Consider the following 22,183-nt stretch of genomic DNA (forward strand, 5'->3'; position numbering starts at 1 on the left):
GTGTATATAAAACGCACAGAAGATGACTTGGGGTGGGGAAGGAATGAAAATAGGCTGCTTAGAGCCCTGGCAGCTACAGGAAGGATGCGGCAGTGAGGCCCTAGGATTTTCTTTCTGCCTCAAATATCCCAGAGTAGGTGCTGGAAAAGTCAGCAACCAGGAGACACCAATGAAGTCAGGCAGAAGCCCCAAGAAAAGCCAAAAGGATCGGGAAAAGGGAGGCAGTGTTTCTCTAGCAAGAAAGGAAACGTTTGGTCATAACTGCAGTATTTCAGCCAAACAGCACAGAAAGAGCTGCAGCTTCACTCCCACGTCCATCAGCAAAAGGCCGGCGGGGAAGCCACACTTCCACCCTCACCAGCTGCAGCAGGCCACTCGCTTTCTGCCAGGGCTGTGTCCGAAGGCTGCCTTCTCCCAGAAGCATCAGTGCAGGCCGCATGGAGAACCTTCGGCCCTCATCCAGGGGTCGTGAGATATCCCATCCCCTTCGGGACAGGATGGTGTCAGAAGAGATCAACGGGGAACCGGGCTTTTAACCACCATTCAGAAGTAACAAGCCTCCCTCTCTCCCTTCCACCACCCCCCCCCCCCCCCACACACACACACAGTGTCAGTGAAGGCCACGGGAAGTGCAGTTTAATGAGGCGTTCCTTCCCTTCTCAGCCAGAGCCTCGTAGGGAGCCTGAACTTTCCCTGTGTCCCAGCAATGGAACCCCCTTCTCCCCTGTCTCCCAAAAGTCAGTGGAGGCCAAGAGAAAAACCTAGACTTCTAACCCCATCTGGAAATAAGAAAGCAGCATCCTTCTTCCCCCACTGGCATAGCACTAGTGTGGGCTCAGAGGAGACCTGCCGACACAGAGATTTTAAAAGATCCAGAGCCCCATGACATAGTACAATGCAATTGAAGATTACTTCTTATACTAAGAACAAGCAAAATCTCTCTTGAGTGAAAAGAGACAGTCAACAGATGCCAACACCCGACACACACAGAACTTGCATTACCTGAAGAGGTATTTAAAGCAGCCATAACAAATTTTCATCGAGCAATTACAGACACACTTGAAACAAAGGAAAAATAGAAAAATAAGGAGCAAACGGAAATTTTAGAGCTGAAAATCTCTAATAATGACAATTAAAACCCCAGTAGATGGGCTCAGCAGGAGAATGGAGTGGCCAGAAAAAAGAGCCAGTGAACTGGAAGCTAGAACAAGTTAGAAATTACCTCATTTGAACAAGAGAAAATAGCTGGGCGGGGGGTCGGGGGGGGGCGGGGAGGGACAGAGCCTCAGGGACCTGTAGTACTAAACAAAAACTCTAATATATTCTTACAATCAGAATCCCTAAAGGAGAGAAAGAGCATGAGGCTGAAAAATGTATTTGAAAAAGTACTTTTCTGAGGGGTTTGAAGTGGCGGGTGTGTGGGAGGTTGGGGTACCAGGTGGTGGGTATTATGGAGGGCATGGATTGCATGGAGCACTGGGTGTGGTGAAAAAATAATGAATACTGTTTTTCTGAAAATAAATTAATTTTAAAAAATGATTTTAAAAAATGTACTTTTCAAAGGAATATTTGAAAACGTCCCAGATTTCACAAAAGATAGGAACTTACAGAATCAAGAAGCTGAGCTACTGTCAAACATCAGATCTACCACTGATAATCTAGACTTTCTAATACACAGTACTGCTCAATTTTACATTCTGGCTGTTTACCAACAATGTTTCTTACGAACCTAGGATATCATTACATTTATAAGAACTATGTGATCTTGTTGTGACTTAACTGTTCTTTTCTCTAGAATTATGCCTACTTGATATAAAAGGAACGGGCAACACCAAGAAAGACCATCCTTCAGAAAGGCAGATAAAAAATTGTTTTATCTTTTTAAGATGTATTCATGAGTGATTTGTTATCCTTAAAGAGGTCCTACAAATCAGTAAGAAAAATATTTACACCCAATAGGAAAGCAAAAAATAGTTCCTAGAAGGAAAAACATCAAAAAGAATCCAACACTTAGGAATAAACTGAACAAAAGAAGTGCTTATGTTTATACTCTAAACTACAAAACACTGAAAGTTTTAAAGACCCACATAAATTGGAAAGATTGCATATTTATGGATTGGAAGACTCACTATTGTTTAAGATGGCAAATTATGGTAAATTATTGTACAGATTCAACACGCTTCCTCTCAGAATCCCAGGTGAATTTTTTGCAGAACTTGACAAGCTGATCTTAAAATTCACGTGGAAACTCAAGGGACCCAGAATAGCTGAAACAATCATGAAAAAGAGGAATAAAGTTGGAAGACTCACACTTTCCAACTTCAGAACTTACTTCCAAGCTATAGTAATCAAGACAGTGTGATACTAGTAGAAGGATGGACACAAATCAATGGAATAAAATTGAGAGACCAGAAATAAATCTTCAGAAATAAACAGTCAATTTGATTTTCAGCAAGGGTGCCAAGATAATTATGGAGAAAGAATAATCTTTTCAACAAATGGTGCTGGGATAACTAGATAGCTACATGTGAAAGAATGAAGTTGGACTCCTCTCTCTCACCATACACAATAATTAACTCAAAATAGATCAGAGATTTAGTTGTAAGAGCTAAAACTATAAAACATTAATTTTTTAACTATAAAACATTTAGAAGACAGGAATAATTTTTCATGACCTTGGAGTAGACCAATCCTTTTTATAAGGTTCCAGAACCAAAAGCACAAATGACTAAATTAAAAATAAATGAGTTGGACTTCATCAAAATTTAAAACTTTTGTGCTTCAAAATATACCATCAATGTGAAAAGACAACTCACAAAATTGGAGAGAATATTTGCAAATCCTATATCTGATAAGGCAGTTCCAGAATATATAAAGAACTCTTACAACTCTCTCAACAATAAAATATGGGCAGATGATTGGATAGGCATGTCTCCAGAGAACAAATGCAAATGTCCAACAAGCACATGAAAAGATGCTCAGCCTCATTACTCATTAGGGAAACACAAAACCAAAATAAGATACCATTACCTTCCCCCACACACACCCCCCACCCCGAACTCAGATGGCTAAACTCTAAAAACAACAGCAAAGACAGATGATAACAAATGTTGGCAAGGAGGTGAAGACTTTGGAGCTCTCATATATTGCTGGTGGGACTACAGAATGGCGCAGCCAGTTTGGAAAACAATTTAGCATCTCCTCACGTGTTAAACATAGAGTTACCATGTGATCCAGCAATTCCACTGCCACGTACACACCCACGAAAAATGAAAACATAGCCATGTAAGAATTTGTACATGGATGTTTGTAGCAGCATGATTCATAGTGGCCAGAAAGTGGAACCCGCCCAGTGCCCATCAGCCGGCGGGATGTTGCAGAGATGATGAAGATATCTTAAAATTAGATTCTGGTGATATTTGCACAACTCTGTTAACACTAAAATCATGAATTTAGATAGGTAAATTTTGTGCTATATGAATTATATCTCAATGAATGTATTAAAAAAGAAAAGCAGTGTCTTCACTAACCAGTAATTGTACTTCTAGGAATCTGTCATTTGTTCCTCCCATATTTATCAGGTGACACTGTTTTAGTGGGTGTTGTCGTGGGTGCTAGGGTACAACAAGGAATGAGTTAAGGAGTGACAGTAGTCCCCACCCCACCCTCACCTCATCTGCGGCTCCAGTTCTGTGCAGTCAACCCCAGTGAGCAGCAGATAATCCGCCTTCTGACAGACCGTCGGTAGTAGCCCAACACTGTCCCCACGCCTCTCGCACCCACCTCCGTCTCCTCACCTGGCTCTTTTACCATGTCCCATCATCACAAGAAGGGTGTCCAGTATAAGAGATATTTTGAGAGAGACCACCTTCACATAAACTTTGTACAGTATATGGCTATAATTGTTCTATTATTGGTTATTGTTGTTAGTCTCTTACCGTGCCTCATTTATAAATGAAACTGTGTCATAGATACATATGCTGTGTACAGGGCTCAGTACTCTCCATGGTTTCAGACATCCACTGGGGCTCTGGGAACACATCCCTGGCAGATAAGGGTGGATGAGTGTAACCAGATACCATGATCTGAGAATTTTTTTAAGAAGATGTTCGTAACATTAATTTCAACAATAATAAGAAGCTGGAAACAAATGAGCCACTGGCAGACAAATCATGGCATCTGGTAGAATGTTACGTAGCCATTTAAAATTAAGTTTTCACAGAATAGTCCTTGACGTGAGAAAATGATACAATGTAATGTGAAATAAGTAAAATGTTACATGAAATATCACACACCACTATGAAATCAATATTATTTCTGTAGGTAATGGTGTTAGATTTTGATTTTAGAGCCCACCTTTCCATCAATTACTATTTCTTTTTATGTTTTCCTGGATTTTCTAAGTCTCCTACAATAAAGTATTGTATCTTTAGAATCCTAAATTCCAAGTTTCTGTTAACACCAACCAAAAGCACTGAACTGTGGCAGGCCAGGCCTTTAGGTGCTAGAAAGAGATTTGTTTCCTTTGAGGCGAAGAAAACAAAACTATGAGGAAATCTGATTTGCTGATAGGAGCAGAATATTTCATAAGCGAATAAGAGTATGGAATTGTCCAATTTCAAAGAGGAGAGGAAGTATCAAGTCTTGGGGCACCTGGGTGGCTCATTCAGTTAGGTGTCCAATGCTTGATTTTGGCTCAAGTCATGGTCCCGGGGTCTTGGGATCGAGCCACCTCCGCGCTCAGTGGAGAGTCTGCCTGGGATTCTCTCTCTCCCTCACCCTCTCCCCAGACCCCTCGCTTAACACTCCTGTGTTCTCTCTCTCTCTCGAGTAAATATATAAATCTTTTAAAAAGGAAAAAATGTATCAGCTGTTTATTAGAGGCTGTCATTTTTTCTTTGTGGCATATTTTCTATGTTGAAGTTGGTTGAGTTTTGCATCTGTCAATATCAACCTGTCAGCAGTTCTTCTACACCAAGAGCTGTCTTTAGTGAGAGCTCATTATGTGCTAGGCATTTTAAAACATCACTGCATCCAGTCCTTATGCCAGGCTGATACGGCAGCTCTGAAGAAGGTGTCATCACCCCTGTTCTGCATGAACCCCAGCCAGCCTGTCAAGGCCCCACAGCTGGTTTGCATCAGAATCAGCGCTATAGCTAGCACAGGTGCCGGTGACCTCAGGGCTTACGTTCTTGACCTCGGCACTGTGCTGCCCGCTCCAGACCCAGGAGGCAGGGAGTCAAAGGCCTCACTCTGGGAGGAATTGTCCATCTAATCTAAGTCAGCACACACACAGGAAATGCAGCAATAAAAGACACAGGCCTGCAGTGCGGAACATTCAGAAATCACAGAATATGAAGAAGTACTGTAGACAGTAACTATAAAAGAATTCTGGAGAAAATGGAAGGCTGCAGCTTGCATTTGCCCGTTTCCAGAATATGTTTATGCCATTGTTTGCTACCTGTACTTCCTATTATCCGTTTGTTCTCTTCTTAATTAATACTACAAGATTTTAAGTTCTGTATAATTCAAAGATAAATACAGGATGTAAATGATTCGGTTTGGGGGACTTGTTTTTAGACTGAACTGCTTGAAGCCCCCTGTGTTGTTTGTGATTCGAAATGTATCCAGCCAGCGTGTCAGCATGTGCTGGTCTCTTGAGAAACCCATGTATTTAGTTCACCATCTCATCTCCCTTGTTGCAGGCGACGTGGCTGTATGGCATCCAGGTGACAGGCTTGCTCCTGGTCTGCATCCTCCAGTTTTTTAATTCTATGATTCTCGGATCGCTGCTTATCAGTTTCAACCTTTCAGTATTAATTGCAAGAAAACTTCAGGTAGGACATATTTGTGTCCTTTTTTTTTTTTTAAAATTCTGTGGGTAGTTGGGCCTTATTTTCATACAGCACACAAAGGAAAATGTCTGACCACATTCCCTCTGAAAAGCACTGAGGTCATTTTTTAGGTGTCTTTTAAACATGCATGGGAAAGCATTTCTGTTTTGTAGCTTTCTGCTGTGCCATCCCTTCGTTTTGACATGTTTCTTTTCTTAGAGAATTGGAATCTTAGTTCAGGGATTAGCCAAAGATGTTTATTTGAATGCCATTGATAGAAAGTTGAAATAAAAGAGCAAAAATCTTTAAATTTTATTGTGTATGAATTCAAGAGTAAGAAGAAGCTATTGCTTGGGGGGGGAGGGTGTTCGTCGCGGTGTCTTTTAAGTTGGCAGCACCGTATTAGTGATGGAGCCGCGCGGCTCTTCACCCCATCCGTATCATGCTGTTGGTTTGTAAGTGAATTAAAATTCACTCAGAATCTCGAGAATCACAGGACTTAAATTTAGAAGTATGGGGACCTTTCCTAGGGTGTCACGTTTGAAAACATTGGCCTGATCTTTTGGCTTTATTCAGTAATTCAGATTTCTTAAAGTTACATGGGATTTAATTAAGAGTCCGTTGTTTCTCTTCATATAGTGTCATAAAGCCTGTTTTCTTTCTCATGAGCATATGAGAAACATTTCTCATAACCACTTTTATATCAAGAAGCTGTTTTACTTTCTGCTTTGGGAAGAATAAATCCTTTCTCTTTGGAGTGAGAGCTGTCATGGCCAAGCTGTCACAATGACTTTTAAACAGGCTTTAGTTGATTATCTGAAACAGTAGTTCTCATTCATCCTAACTTTAATTATAAATAAACATCATGCAATTTAACTCATTAGATATTATATTTGATAATCTGTAAAGTTATCTAAGGGTTGTAAGAAAACCATTATATATCAAAGAGCACAATTTACCCTTTTTTATACAGATAGGTCTTTAATTGGGTTATGGCTGTGTCTGTGCTACATGAATTAATGGGTCAGTGATCGCAAGATTTGTTCATTCAGTGTATCTTGAGTACCTTCTGACAGACTCCATACTCTGGTTGCAAAGGTCTTTAAAAGAGAAAGAAAGACAAGGACAGTTTTCTGATCTTAGGAAGCTTATTATTATTAATTTTTTTAAGTGAAATAATTAAGGAGGCACTTTATTTTTTTTTAAGATCTTATTTAGTTATTTGAGAGACAGAAAGACAGAGATAGGGAGAGAGAGAGCTCAAGTGGAGAGGAGAGGAGGAAGCAGGCTCCCGGCTGAGCAAGGAGCCCATGCGGGGCTCAGTCCCAGAACCCTGGGATCATGACCTGGGCCAAAGGCAGCAGCTTAACTGACTGAGCCACCCAGGTGCTCCTGGAAGCTTTTTATTAAGGAATTCATTTACTCTTATGTTAGAAATGTACAAATATTAAGACATTGTAACCTCATAAAAATTAGGTTCTATTTTCCACATATATTCTCTATGTTGCATGATCTAATGTTTTAAATCCTGAAGTAATCTCATCTTAAATGTTTATGAAGTAACGTAAGGATTAAAACTCAACTGTTTTAATTTCTAGAAAAATCTGAAGACTGGAAACTTCCTAAATAGGCTTGGGAAACTGTTGTTACATTTATTTGCAGTTTTATGTTTGACACTTTTCCTCAACAATATTATTAAGGTAAGTTAATAAAATGACCTTTAATTTACATTACTACAGAATTTCCAGTTTTACTTGTAACAAGCTCAGCTTTAACTTTGTTTCATAACTGTTGTTTTCTTGATTTTAGTCACTGACTTCTGTTTACTCTTTGTTAAAGATATTTTTTATCCATTTATTTAAGAGAGGGAGCATGAGTGGAGGTGGGTAGGAGCAGAGGGAGAGGGAGAAGCGTATTCCCCGCTGAGCACAGAGCCTGACATGGGACTTGATCCAATGACCTTGAGATTATGTCCTGAGCCAAAGCTTAATAGACTAAGCCACAGGCGCCCCTATTCACTCTTTAACCAACTGAGCCACCCAGGCATCCCAATTCACTCTTTAATATGTCCTAGCTTGAACTCACTTTCTGAGTTATTAAACTTTTTGTAAAAGCTCAACTTTAAAAGCATTAAGTGTTTCTCTAAATTTAAAAAATTCTGCTTTTGAAGAGAGCATTTTCTTGCACTGTGGTACCAAAAACAGATGACGTGATTTTTTATTGGGTCAAATTAAATAAACTGGCAGGGCATCTGGCTGGCTCAGTTGGTGAAGCATGCGACTTTTGGTCTCAGGGTCGTCAGTTTGAGCCCCACATTTAGTGTGAAGCTTACTTTGAGAAAAAGGAGATAAATAAACTAACTGTACTATCCGAAGCACAGTGATTTATTAAGATGATTCTGCCCCTCCTAGAAGGCTGGTTTCAGGACAGGAGACATCTGCATGTACATGACAGACTCCTTCTCTTCCATAGGAGAATGGCAGTCCCTCTTCCTGTCTGTTGACTATCAAAGACTCTTACTCATCCAGCCGCATTAAACACTTCCACTCTGGGTCCTTGTCACTCTGTTCTTAAACCCCAGAGTTCAGTACTTATCAAAAGCTTATTTGTGCAGAGCAATCAGCATTTCTGAAGGATTGGCTGAAAGATACGCAGTTCATCCATTCCCCCACTCTAGATACTCAGTGATCTGTGCCTGGATTAAGTCAGGAGAGAGCTGCCTGCCCGGACCATTGATTCTTGACTTCCCGAAGAATAACATCTATTGAATTGTACTTGATGTCTTGCCAACTATGTACAATGAGAGGAATTAGAAAAAATCTTCTTTAAGACTCCTGCTGTTTTTACTGTAGCCATGGGGAAAATTTCTCTTCAGTCTCAGTTCTAGGAGTGTTAGGATCTCTTTTGAGCAATTGGTTTGTTTTAATCTTAGAACCTGTGCTTTTATCTCCATCTGCATTTGCTAGTTTAATGTGTAAGCCCAAATTTGTGGCTCATCTCTAGCGAATATATTTTAGGTACTAACCTCACTTCTCAGATTCATCTTTTCTTTTCTATCTTCATTTTCCTTCTGACAGAAGGAAAAACTTCTTTACCCATCTATGGTAAAAAAAACCCCATCTATGGGTTTTTTAAACCCATCTTTACCCATCTATGGGTAAAAAACTTCTTTATCCATCTATGGCCGATGGATTTTTATAAGCCATATAGTAAAAATAAAATTATATGAGTTATAATCACTAATGATGTGCACTGGCATTTGTCAGTTCCTGCGGAGGCCACCACGGGGGCCTCCATTGTCTTTGTGTGGCTGAGTCTTCTGTCAGTTGTGTCTGCAGACAGAAACCCCTAAGCCAGACAGGCCCTGTGGGCTCTGTATTTGTTTGAGGTTTTAGATCATCATATTACTGGTTTTCTGATCAAAACATTTGTACTCTGCCGGGCTTCAGCCCTCTCCCTCTCCCTGAGACCAAAGAAGCTCATCTTTTATCTATTTTACATGTTGAACTAACACGTTAAGATGGTTTGAAAAAATGATTCTGCTTTAAAAAAAAGAACAAAAGGAACAGAGGGAGCTTGAAAGTTCTCCTGTTAGGATTCCTCACTTCTGGGACACCTGGGTGGCTCAGTGGGTTAGGCCTCTGCCTTCAGCTCAGGTCATGATCCCAGGGTCCTGGGATAGAGCCCTGCATTGAGCTCTCTGCTCAGCAAGAAGCCTGCTTCTCCCTCTTCCACTCCCCTACTTGTGTTCCCTCTCTCTTGCTATGTCTCTCTGTCAAATAAATACAGTCTTTAAAAAAAAGAATCCCTCACTTCTAACAACTATTGAGAATATTTGCTGATTTTATAAACACATGTGCACACAATCCTGTGAAACTGGACACTGAATATGTGTATTCAGTGGGAAATTATCAGGAAACCACGCATAAGGCACTCATAACAATTTTCATTTTCTCCCTCCCTGATAGAAAATTCTTGATCTGAAGTCAGACGAACACATATTTAAATTTCTGAAGGCAAAATTTGGGTTTGGAGCAACAAGGTATGACTGAATTTAAAATTTATGTTTGCTTTTTTATATTGAATCAGCAGGGACTTTAAAACTTAAGTTATCATTATGCCTTCAACTATAAAATCCAGGTTCATTTTGAGGAAAAAAGTGTAGTTTACTTGTCTTGTACTGAATTTAATACTTTGCTTTCTTTTCGTTTGTTCCCTAGAGATTTTGATGCAAATCTATACCTGTGTGAAGAAGCGTTTGGCCTCTTACCTTTCAATACCTTCGGAAGGCTTTCAGATACTCTCCTCTTTTATGCTTACATATTTGTTCTGTCCATCACAGTGATGGCAGCCTTAGCTGTCGCCTTCCATAATCTCAGGTACGGCATGTTTCAGCAACCTCTCCCATGCTTTAATGAACTTGATCTGTGTTGGAGAAAAATGGCAGAAAAAAGTTGAAGTTCAAAATATCAGACCTCAGACAGGGTAGTATGGTTCAGCTCAAAGGGGGATCATAATCAGATTAGAGTGGACCCCACACGAGTATGTAAGGGTTGACCAGATAAGAGACAGCAAAAAGGCAATGCAGTAGAGACTGGTCTGGGAACAAGGTCCTCTTTGAGCAGTTCTCTCTTGCCCTTATTATGGAATGGGGATACCCAGGGGACTTACTCTGCGGGGTTTTGTGGGGAGTAAATAAGTTAAAATAATAGTACTTAGAATGCTGCCTCTCTCCTAGAATATTTTGTAGATTTTAGCTGTCATTCGCTGGTGTTGTTACTGACTCAGAGTCTCTGCTTTGTTCTCGTTATTAATTTCCTGTTGTTTTTCTACCTTTCTTCTAGCTGCCTTTGTTATTGCTCATGAAATATCAAGAGTTAACTCTTGCGTGTTTTGTTGCATCTTGCTCAGGGGCTTGTAAAAGGGGAGTGGACTGTAACTGTTAGCATCTGCCAAAGTCTTCAGTAATAATTGACTGTGTCTAAAAGGCTGAACATGTCTACTCATCTGCTAAAAGAAAGAGTGAGGGAGTATAAAGACTTTTTTAAAGCTTGTAGAATACCTGCCTACAAAGCTGATGGAGGTTTTTGCATTTACTACCCATGTTAAATTGAAAGAAAATTAAGTGTAAGAAATTGAAGCTACTGTCATTTGTGAAAACTTAATGAAGCTCAGAAGGAAGCCCTTTTCTCTGTAGTTATCTTGCCAATTAAGGTGCTGGTGAGCTGTGATTCGCAGCCACCAGAGAGCTGTGCTGGGAAAGGGCATTAGCACGAGTCCAGATCAGTTGAGATGTTTTATGATTATTAAGAGTGAAGCCACATTGAACCATGAAAATACTTCATTGACTATAACCTATTTCAGTATCTTTCAGAAGTGTTCTTAGCCCGATATCTTGCCCAAGATAAAATTTAGCCCTGTGAAAATAGATGGAAATTATTCTAGACAGTGTAATTTAATATTATTCCAGACACGCCAGGTGTCGACAGGACTCTAGACTGCATGCAAAGCAGGAAGTTCAGTTGGCCTGCAGTCTTTTGTGAAAATGTCTGCCGTGCTCAGTGTGAATCTATGAGCCGTCTCTGCAAGCCGACTTGCTGTATGATTGTAGGTAAAGATTTTAGAGCATCCTCATCTACCAGGTAGGGGTATCAGAACCTTATTACAAGAAAAGCATTAAAGTAAAGCTCATTATAGTGATGTAAGAATTATAGTATCTTAATATTAAATAACTGTTAAGTCATTTTAAGGATATTTTATCAATGCCAAGTATCCAGAGTATTTCTATCATTTTAGTACTAGGAAGGATGATACTACTATGTTTACCCGACACATCTGCATTCGTGTAAAGGGTAGGACGGTGTGGGGATTAACTCAGGGGCTCTGTTCACGGGACTGATTCGAGCTTTCCAGCTTGGCGGGGGAGATGGGGAGAGGTGTTGCAAAATTCTCTCAGGTATCAAGGGGAGATGAGAACATATGTTCTCCTTGTCTGGAGCACTCTTTCAGTAGCAACATAGAAGCCAGAGTTTGGGTTGTGATATAGAACATCTAAGTAAAGGTTATTACCAGTGGTGAAAATTCCCCGAGTATATCAGTTTGATTTTCATGGGAATGTAGGGTGGTGAAAGGATTTCTAGGAAAGAAGAGTTCTCTAGTAGCCTGGAAGCATCATACATACCCAGGTCTATTGGATTTTATGAAGGGTAAGTGGGGCCTTGTAAAGGTACTGGTTTTATCTTAAACTGGCAGCCCTTCCTGCTGTTTCCGTATCCCCTTGACAGCAGAAGGTGCAGTGGCCGAACTCACTCGCCCATCTCAGAGTCTCTAAGGTTCAGACAATGAGATAGGACAGTGCGCTCTTCCCCGGTGTGATGAGTTTAGAGTACAGCATATCCCCCGTGCAGTGTTCTTGCCACAATAAATGAACTTGGCTCTAATAATTAACCTCTAGATCTAATTTCAAGTTTATAAGGAGCATGGGAATAGAGAAATGTATTCAACACCTCCACAAGGAGACAATCAGCCAAATCCAGAAGGTGGGAGTAGTTACAGGACAAATGATACATTTCCTTCTGCCAAAAAACGACCTCCAAGTGGAGGGCACTTGTATTGATTGAAAATAATTTAAAGAGACATTGATGAAATGCAGCGTGAAAGCCGTGGGTCCTAATTCAAAGAAACCACCTGAAAAAAGCAGTGGCATTAATGGAAAATAGAATATGAATTGAGTGTTGACATGATAAAGAATTATTATTCATTTTCTGGGTTAATTATTCTAATGTAGCCAAATTTGATTAAAAAAATCATGTTAGAGATCTTTAATGGGTATTGGTTGGCTAAAATGTGATCATTTGTTCAGAAGGGAACTGATTTCCATGTTTATGGATTTGTTTTTCTCTTTTCTTATTTGTAAAAACTTGTAAAATGCTAGTAACTCATGAAATATCTCTAAAGAAATCTTGTAATTTAAGTGATCCCAAAAGAATTTTTTCTACTTCCTTTTAATTTAAAGGGTTAAAGCATTCTAAATTTTTACTCAAAATGAAATTTGTTGTATTCTAGTTATTAATGCATTATAACAGTTTTATCCTCACAAATTCAGAATTTTGATATATGTTGATTCGTTTTATCTTAGAGCAGTAACACATTTCTAAATACATGAAGGCATAAGTTTCTGGTATCTTTAAAAAAGATTTAACTAACTTAAAATGATGTATCCAGCTTCAATTTTGTATGTGTGCTGTTTTATTCAGTGATTCTACAAGCCAACAACCCCCGGGTCAGATGGGGAAGTGCACGATCCTCCTGAAACCAGAAACCGCTTACAACCTAATACATACCATTCTGTTTGGATTCTTGGCATTGAGTACAATGAGGTATTTTTTTTTACCTGTTTGCTGGATTGATTTTTTTTGTTCGATCACTCTTTACCTGACATGCTTTAGCAATGCAGCTTAGGTACTCACAGTCCTCTTCACTGATAATTATGGTTCCCATAAAAATGTCCTTGTTTACCATCTTCTCTAGTATTAAATATTATTAGTAACCAGTCTTTTCCTCATTACTAATAATCCTCCATTTTTACTTATATGATTTTCTCAAAAGGCAATGAAATTCATAACTAACCCTTCGGCAGACGGTCCCCACACAGCCTCAGTCAGACTTTCCTCCCACAGACGGCACAGCTGCGTCACACTGCGGGTCTGTCCACAGTTGGCATGGGTCCACCTCTCCTGTCTCTGTCTTTCCAGAATGAAGTACCTCTGGACGTCACACATGTGTGTGTTCGCATCGTTTGGCTTATGCAGCCCCGAGATATGGGAGTTACTCCTGAGGTCGATCCGTCTTTATAACCCAAAGAGGGTCAGTGCTGTCCCTTTGCTATTTCATTTTCATTTTTATGAGTTTTAGGATTTCTTTCATGCCAGTTCCTATTGTTTTCAGTAGTTGCCTCTTCCCCAGTCTGATGAAACAGAGACTGCTGAAAATAGATAACTGACACATTATGATTTTTTATTTTATTTTATTTTGGGGGGGCCCAGTGCAAGCAGAGGAAGGGGGAGGGGCAAAAGGAGAGGGAGAGAGAGAATCTTAAGCAGACTCCATGCCCCGGGCAGAGCCCAACGCAGGGCTCAAGCTCACCGCCCTGAGATCATGACCTGAGCCGAAATCAAGAATCGGACACTTAACCAACCGAGCCATCCAGGTGCCCTGACACCTTATGATTTTGTAAGGAGTTATTTTTTAAATAATTTTATTCTGAATCTTAATTTTATTTTTTAAATCATTTGTTTTTTTCCCAAACCGTAACTTAGATATGCTCATTATACTGAATTTGGAAGTACTGTAAGCATACAAGGAAAATTAAAACTCATCAATAACCCCATTATCCGGAGCTATCACTATTATTATCATTATAAATTATACTTAGAGCATATATAAGTGTACAGTTATGACAATAAGTACAGTTATGACAATATGACAATATGTAGTTTTGAGTTGTTCTCCCCTAAATATTCACAGGCGGCAATATGGTAGAAGCTATGAGTATCTCATGAGTGATCGGACCCTAACATTGACTTAGTTGTTGGGCAAATTGGAGCCTCATGCTCCATTAAAGGACATTTTTGTTGTTTTAAAAAGAAAGAAGTTATGTGTTTACAAAGCAAAACTGTAAGGCAAAAATACCTGTGATCTAAATAATGTCTTTCTTATATAGATATGTATAATGCGATATTCAGTACCGATATTAATACTGCTGTATCTGTGCTACAAGGTAAGACTGATTTTCCTCATTCTTTCCATCATTAATCTAGCGGAATAATTGCTTTGACTCAATGTACTGTCTGTTATTGGCAAATGGAATGATTTGCAGAGGTTACAAATACCTCCTTTGCTTCTCATGAAGGCACTTGGCATTGATAAGAAAACTGATCTGTTTCCCAAATAGTATTTAACAAGTAAAAATATTATAGCAAAAACAACTACAGTTTAATTTTTCTAATTAATTTTGATTCTGACTTACTATTAAGCTGATGCAAATTCTGAAAAGAAAGGTGTTTTCAGACCTATACTGAGGTGAATAAAGTAGAAAAATAATTTTTCCCTGTTACCCACCTTATAGAGAGTAAGAGATCCTAAAATGTATCTTACTTTAACCTACATATTTCATTAGATGCTTAAAATCATCTTTGTGAGAGGCTGGGTATATATGGTCCCAGATTAGCCTCATGAGCTGTCCTTCAGTTTGAGTAGGAAATCATGAACTTCGTATTCTCAGGTGACTGATTTCTGAAATAACTTTAACTGTGCTTCGTTTTGAGAATGCTCCTCAAGAGACAAGGAGTCACCAGTCAGGCTATTTGGTGATCCTTTTGTCACATCTTTGAAATTTAGAGGCTTGAATCTGTACCTGGGCAGGGAGCCCAGACTCTTGCTATCTGGTTGAGCTTTTACCCTCTTTTTAAAAAATCTGACGTATTTTTTTAAGTTCATATTTTTTCCTTCAAATTTGGTTTTATGTTAGAACAATAGATGTCCTACTCTACTGTGTATAGCCCCTCACTTGGGCTGGGGGAAGGGGGTGCTACGGGGGGTCACCCAAGGAGAGGGTCAGCTAGAGCAGCTCAGCGTTTGGTTTTATTTGCTTATACTTTCACATAAGATTTTATCTGAAGCCAAACGTTTTAGGCTAAAAATCATGTTTGCTCATCACTATATTGGATGATTCTACTGTAAATATTTCAAAAATTTATGCTCTATCGTGTTCCTATCTATCAAAGCATCTACTGTTGCAGGCAGAGCGCTGTGCTAACTCCAATACTGGAAAACATAGAAATAGGTTATTTCTTCCACCTGGCCTCTGGGAATTTTATAGCTCTCATGTAAATAAATGAAACTTCTTCCAAAGCTCTGGAAAGCAATGACTAAAGACTAAACAGAGTGTATGTTTAATAACGAAGGAGGTAGCTTGACCTCTCCACATTGCCTCTGAGTGACAAAACACCCTCCTCACAGGAAAGATTGAGCTCACTGTGCTTCTTGGCTCCCGCTAACGATGTACGCACACTATGACGGTCTCTTTCCTACAGTCACTCTGTGCGTAGGCTGAGTTCTTAAGTGTCAGCTATGTATTTGGAATTTTACTGATTTTTTTTTTTTTACAGCTATTTGAGGACTTAAGTCTCTTGTTCTTGGTAAAATTGAGGAAGGAGAGTGTAGGAGAAATAAACTACACGGTACAGCACTGTTTCCCAAAATGTGGTCCCCAGAGAAGCAGCGTCAGCATCACTTGGGAACTTGTCATAAACACAGATGTTTGGGTCCCACTCCAAACCAGACCTCCTGAATCAGAAGCTCTGGGAGTCGAGTCCAGAAATGTGTGTGTCCTCGGCCCTCTAGGTGGGGCTAATGCAGAGAACTGGGCTTCTCCGCGTTGGCGCTGTTGACACTCTGGCTAGGTAATTCCTTGTCGTAGCTGACCTGTGTGTTACAGGATGTTTAGCAACAACTCTGCTTTCTACTCCCTTGTTGCCAACAGCACCTCCCTCCAGTCCTGACAATCAAAAATCTCCAGACATTGGGAAGCCTCCCCTTGGCATGGAGCCAAATCCCTCCACCCACCCCTCTTGAAAATCATTACTATTAAAAAAAAAAAAAAAAGTGATAACACCAAAAGAACCCATCATTTCCAGGAAATCTACACAGACATTCTTTGAGTAAGAGAGTAACTCAGAAGAATCCCTCCAGAGATTAGCCTAGCATTAGCGCAGCTCTTCTCGGCCCTTCTCCATCCTCCTCAGGCCTGGACTTCAGGAGAAAGTCCAGCTTTCACTACACAAAGCAGTCTCGATATTCCAGCCTCTCAAAATGTGAAATCACAAAGACAATAGAGGTATTACATATATTAAGAAGTACCCTGAAACTGAGGAAACTGGAAAACAGCTGTTGAAGATTTACCTATAAGTAAAATAAACTGGATTTCAAAGCCTGACTTTGAGGTTCATGGAGCAATTGTAATGAGGAGTTCAGATTTTCTCGCTCCTAGCAGTTTTGCTGTATGTCTCTTTAGGACAGTCCTTTTTAAAAGGGAAAAGCATGCACTTCACTCTAAAACCAGGAGTTTAATAAAATTACTACCCTCGTGTTGATGAACTTATTGGCATTGCTGAAATACCATTTAGAAGGAACAGTTAGTGATCCAACACTTATTTTCACGTTTATCATGTTTAAAAAGTTTATCATAAGACAGTGTTACTAGATTTGAACATTTTCAGAATTAACAGCAGCAACTTCCAAGCTAGCAAAATATGCAATACCCATTGAATTCATAGATTTCGATATGTGTTTTATACTAAAGGAATGAGGATATATCATTAAAAAGTTGGCATTCTGTTGATTATCGAAATTAATAGGGACAACTGAAATATTACATAGGTATCATGGAATCACTATGATTACATCTCTTCTAAAACTTGGAACCGGTAGTGCTGATACCTGGTTTTCTGTCACCAGCATACCCAGGGGACAAGATGAGAAGGAGCACTAAAAATGGCTGAAGATGAGATGACAAGATAAAGTGACAGGGCTGGCGCCCAGCCCCCAGCCAGTCGGGTACCACTCTGGTTCCACTTAGTGGTTCTGAAGTACAGTTACTACATTCTCCACATTAATGAAGCACAGACCCATTGTCAGTGGCCTTCTTCCAACATAGGAATTCTGCTGTTCACCCTAGGGTGTATATAGATGATCAAGGCTTCTTAGCCAATCATCATTTGATACAGCAGTGAACATGTAATTAACTGTTGAATTAAGCAGGCAGTTATGTTAGAAAAGCCGTGGAGCTCGGAGTGGGACGTTTACACTTTCTCTGCATCACCTTAACTAACTCAAGTTGAGTAGGAGGCCACAGTGGCATAAATAGAATATTCAGGTGCACCAGATTTTCCTGGAGAGTCCTACTTTCCAATACTCTTCTCTCCCATTGTACCCGCAGTTACATTAAAACACATCAGGGCATTTGTCCAAATTTCCAGTGCAGATGCTGTAATCCCAGTGAGGAGGGAGCTGGATGTGGAGTCAGGTTTCTAGCGATAGCTCTGCCCCTTTGTGACCTGGTCAAGTCATCTCTCCGAGCCAGCATCTGCAGAAGAGTAAAATAAAGTGAACAGCAGGAGAGATGGCGCCTTTTGGGTCCACTTTCTCCCTGGGTAGCTGTGGGAGATTCTGTGTTCCAGAGCATGTTCGCAGCTCCACAGCCGTGCTGTCTTGGGAGGGCACTTTCTGTCTCGAAGGGTAGATGGCACGACGGAAGTTAGTGTCTGACACCCTGTGAGCTTCCTGGTGGCTGCCATTCCTGTCCTCTCCAAATTAACGTTGGCCTAGATTTGAGCGTCACATACGACAGCATTTTCACTAGAGTAAAATAAAAGCTCTTTTTAAAAAGTTGAGGACCCCTCCCACCCTGATCAGCTTGGGCTCAAGACCATTTGGGGAACTGGTGTCAGACTTTGGCTCGCCTGATGCCAGGAGGACGGATGGTGGAAATGAGGTCGTTCTCCTGCTGCTGTCGTCCTATCCATGTAGCTCCCAAGTTCTACGCAGTTTCTCCTCTTTCGTTTGAATCTTAGCGATAGTTGTGGGTGCGGGGGTGGATTTTGTTTTTGTTTTTGTTTTGTTTTTAATTTCAGTTCTGGCCAGGAATGATGGATGAACTCTCCGAGTTGAGAGAATTCTATGATCCAGACACAGTGGAGCTGATGAACTGGATTAAGTAAGAGGATTTTTTTTAACCTTTAAAATGTAAAGTGCCTTTTAAGAGTCACTGTAGACCTCACCTGGTGTTTCCTTTTTTCTGAATCTAATTGTGAAGATACATTCATTTTCAAGTTTTTCTTTAAAACTCTGTATTTGGAAATAATTCCTTTCCATCCAAGAAATATTCTCTCTAACCACAGTCTCACAAAGAAGGGGGAAAACCCACACGGAGAGGAAAACAGCTGGAGGATAATGGAAGGAAAGCTTTATACTCTCAGCCAATTTCACCTTGATCATTTCTTTCATTTTAATACCATCCCGATTTTCTGTGATTACTGACCCAAGGAAGTATTCCTTCCTTGCTAATCATGTAAAAATGACACTGTAAACCACAGTTAGAGTCCTACTAGCTCCTTGTACCTTGCATTTTAACTAAGCATACTACCCAAGCCTAGAGCTAAAGGAAACTGAAACTACAAAGGCTTCCCTCTGGAACGTCATGGTTGTTTGGAACTGTATCGGGTCTTACCGGTGCCTGCGCTCTGCTGCTTTGCCTCAGCATTCAGCGTCAGGACCAACTCTGTTTAGGGAGACCGGTCTCCCACCAGCACAAAGAAACTTTTCTACCCAGAGCAGTATTCCTGTGCCCCGTACTGCTGTACTCCCTGCTTTATAACCAAAAAGCAGCAGTGTAATTCCTCACATGTAAATAGATGTCACAGATCTTATGTGACTCCGAAGGCATCTGCTGTACCGTCTCCGTCCCTTAGAATTTTAGCAGCCATATTGGCACTTGCTCGTGACTGATGTTGGCTAACCGGTACAGTTTAGCACCGCGTGTGTATTAAGAGATGGTAAATGTTTGATAGTGTGGGTCTCTTGAGTGCAATACGTGGCTTTTATAGAGATTTATGTCTAAAATATATACGTGGATTTGGTCCCAATGTCAGACTGGCTCTGACTAGATGCAGGGAGTATAATTTTTCATATATTTCCTGTGCTGAGATTTCAAAGCAGGCTTTGTCTTTATATATTTATTTAACTTTAAATCATGGCAGACAATTGTAGAGTAAATAATTCCTTCAGTATTTATTGTGTATGGGGAAAGAGTTATTCGTATAAAGAAAAGCTAATTACTTTTGCATTAACTATAGTCAGCTGGAAATTTATGACACATACATCTGAAGGTGAGGCTGATATTTTCTGGTTTTGAAATTGTACTGTCAATACGAATGTGCGGGGCACCTGCTTTCTGGTAGAATCCCAAAGCCAGCAGCTCTGGCAGATCTACTTCAGTCGTTGCTGTAAGCAGCCCACCTCCACTCCCCAGTCGTAGGGGAATGAGTCGTAGTGTCAGTCAGCATACATCCTAGCAGATCCCTGGTTGTGTTTGACAGTGTCGGCCTGGGTGTGCTCACCAGAGAGCCTCTATTTCCATGCCTGTCCTCACAGAAGATTATTTAAAGTGACATTTCTGGTTCTGAAAAATTGTGGATGAGAGATATATCCCAGGTATAAAGAAGACTGTCTGCTAGTCTGCTATTTCTCTCATTTGGGAAAGCGATCTTTGTTCTGTGCTTTCTCCTCTCATTAACGTGGTCCTCCCTCTGTATGGAGACATTTTCTTTTTACTTTTTAAAAAATCCTCAGCAATTGGAAAGCTTTGTATTGTTCCAAAATGTTGGTTCTGTTGTGATCTACTCCTGCTTGTTTTCCTCTTAAAATTCTTCAAATCCAAATTATTGTTTTTGCAAAATATAGCTGCTGGGCATGTTCGCGAAATAAGCTAAGTGATGATGAATATATGCCAGGATAGGGTCTATTTAGACACAAAATGTATTTGTTTAAATCAACATTTAAATCAGCTCTGGTCTGTCGCCTTCCATTCCAAACACAAGGGAATATATTTAATATTCTTTTTACTCACCCAGATTTCTTCTGCTTTTGAAATATAAAATATGACCTTCAGCTTTCATCTTAGTACTTTTATCGGTCACATGTGCCTGTGACACGAGTAGGGTGGAGCTGGGCTGGAGAACGGGCCTGAGGATACGTGGCATGTGTCTGAAAGTCTGACATTGTCTCAGGGCAGCCCCCAGGCCTTCCGTGGGGACCCAGCCTTGTCAGTGAGGAAGGAGTGCCTCCCCCTCTCCACCCGGTGTGCTGCTGTTCTCAGCCAGCCGCCGCGGTACTGGCCGTGCCCCACTTCGGCCAGCGCATACGGGGGCAGGGAGGCACCCTCCATCCCAGGATGGCTGCCCTTGAAGATGAGTCAGGATGAGAAACAGTGACCTGCAGAAACTGTAGGCGAACCTCCAGTGACCGTCCATGACAGCGCAGGGCACCTCCCTCAGGAAGCGTTAGGAGGAAGTTCACCCGCCATGTCCTAGCCTCTGCTTTACGTGCTTAGCACTGGGGCAGACCCACTGTAACACCTGCCTTAGACATCGCTCTTGTGCGCCAGGGACCCTGAGCGTCCATTGGGAGATTAGGTCTTGCCCATTGTTCACTTGGGCTTCTCGGGGCTGGAGGGTAAATTGAAAGGTTCCATCATCTCAGCAAGACTTCATTCTTTTCTTTTGGAGGGGCTCGGGTATGACTTTCTATCAGCTAACCAGATGTCCTCCGTGGAAGATAAAGGGCATTCGGATACCACTTCTTAGGATACCACTTCTTAACAGCAGAGGGGCCATCCCAGAGGGATTCGATTTCTGTGAAAATATTGAATGCCTTGATACATGGAGTTCTCTCTGAGCTCATATACTTATGAGTACAATAGAGCAGCTCATTACTGAGCACCAGCTATATATATATAGGACATGATGATGAACGTGCAAATGGGTGGCCTTTTTTTTTTTTTTTAAGAGGGAAAGAAAGAGGTGGGAAGAGGGGCAGAAGGAGAGAGAGAATCCTAGGCTCCATGCTGGGTGTGGAGCCTGACACAGGGCTCCATCTCCTGACCCTGAGATCATGACCTGAGCTGAAATCAGGAGTCAGACACTCAACCGACTAAGCCACCCCGGCACCCCTAGAGTAGAGATTTAAATTTAAGTATAAAATTAAGAACACTTTGAGATCCAGTGCCTTGTTAATCAGTGAGGATATGTTGTCTCAGCCAGCCCCAGAACCTTCCCTGGCAGGTCGCCTGTTGCTCCCCCCAGATTTGATTGCCCATGTTCATATTAACTCCTTTTTGCTGATGTTTCCAAAATACAAAGACTAAAAACCTGGTATGTTGGGTTTTTGGTATTTTGAGGGTTTGTTTTTGTTTTTGTTTTTTTTACCTTCTGGTATCACTTTCAGTGAGCCCGGAGCCTTGTTGGGCTTTCTGTGTGACTAGGAAGCACATGGGGCCAAACTCCACAACGGCAGGCTTCATACCTCGTTCCTTTGTGACCTCTGAATGTTTCAGACTTGGTTCCTGAAATTCTTCTCTGACGTTGTGCAATTAAGACACTTCTAACAGATTTGAATATTTTGAGATGTGACATTTTAACTATAGGGCTTTAGAAGATTTTTTTTTTTTTTTTTTTGCTTTAGAAGATTTTTCACTAGCAGCAGCCTCTTCAGTGATGAAGCCCACATATACG

At 40.7% G+C, this 22,183-nt stretch overlaps 1 protein-coding gene across 2 annotated transcripts in view; it reads left to right on the plus strand.

Moving 5' to 3' along the window:
* DPY19L3 (dpy-19 like C-mannosyltransferase 3) overlaps positions 1-22,183 on the plus strand; it is a 68,916-nt gene that overhangs the window by 34,929 nt on the left and 11,804 nt on the right. For both annotated transcript variants that reach the window (XM_059151275.1, XM_059151276.1), the window contains 8 exons: positions 5,706-5,837; positions 7,433-7,534; positions 9,803-9,876; positions 10,055-10,213; positions 13,091-13,213; positions 13,589-13,700; positions 14,557-14,613; positions 18,527-18,609. In XM_059151275.1, coding sequence (XP_059007258.1) covers positions 5,706-5,837; positions 7,433-7,534; positions 9,803-9,876; positions 10,055-10,213; positions 13,091-13,213; positions 13,589-13,700; positions 14,557-14,613; positions 18,527-18,609 — 842 coding nt within the window. The remainder of the gene's footprint in view (positions 1-5,705; positions 5,838-7,432; positions 7,535-9,802; positions 9,877-10,054; positions 10,214-13,090; positions 13,214-13,588; positions 13,701-14,556; positions 14,614-18,526; positions 18,610-22,183) is intronic.

This window comes from Mustela lutreola, chromosome 16 (genome assembly GCF_030435805.1).
Source record: "Mustela lutreola isolate mMusLut2 chromosome 16, mMusLut2.pri, whole genome shotgun sequence".
Classification (NCBI taxonomy): Eukaryota; Metazoa; Chordata; class Mammalia; order Carnivora; family Mustelidae; genus Mustela; species Mustela lutreola.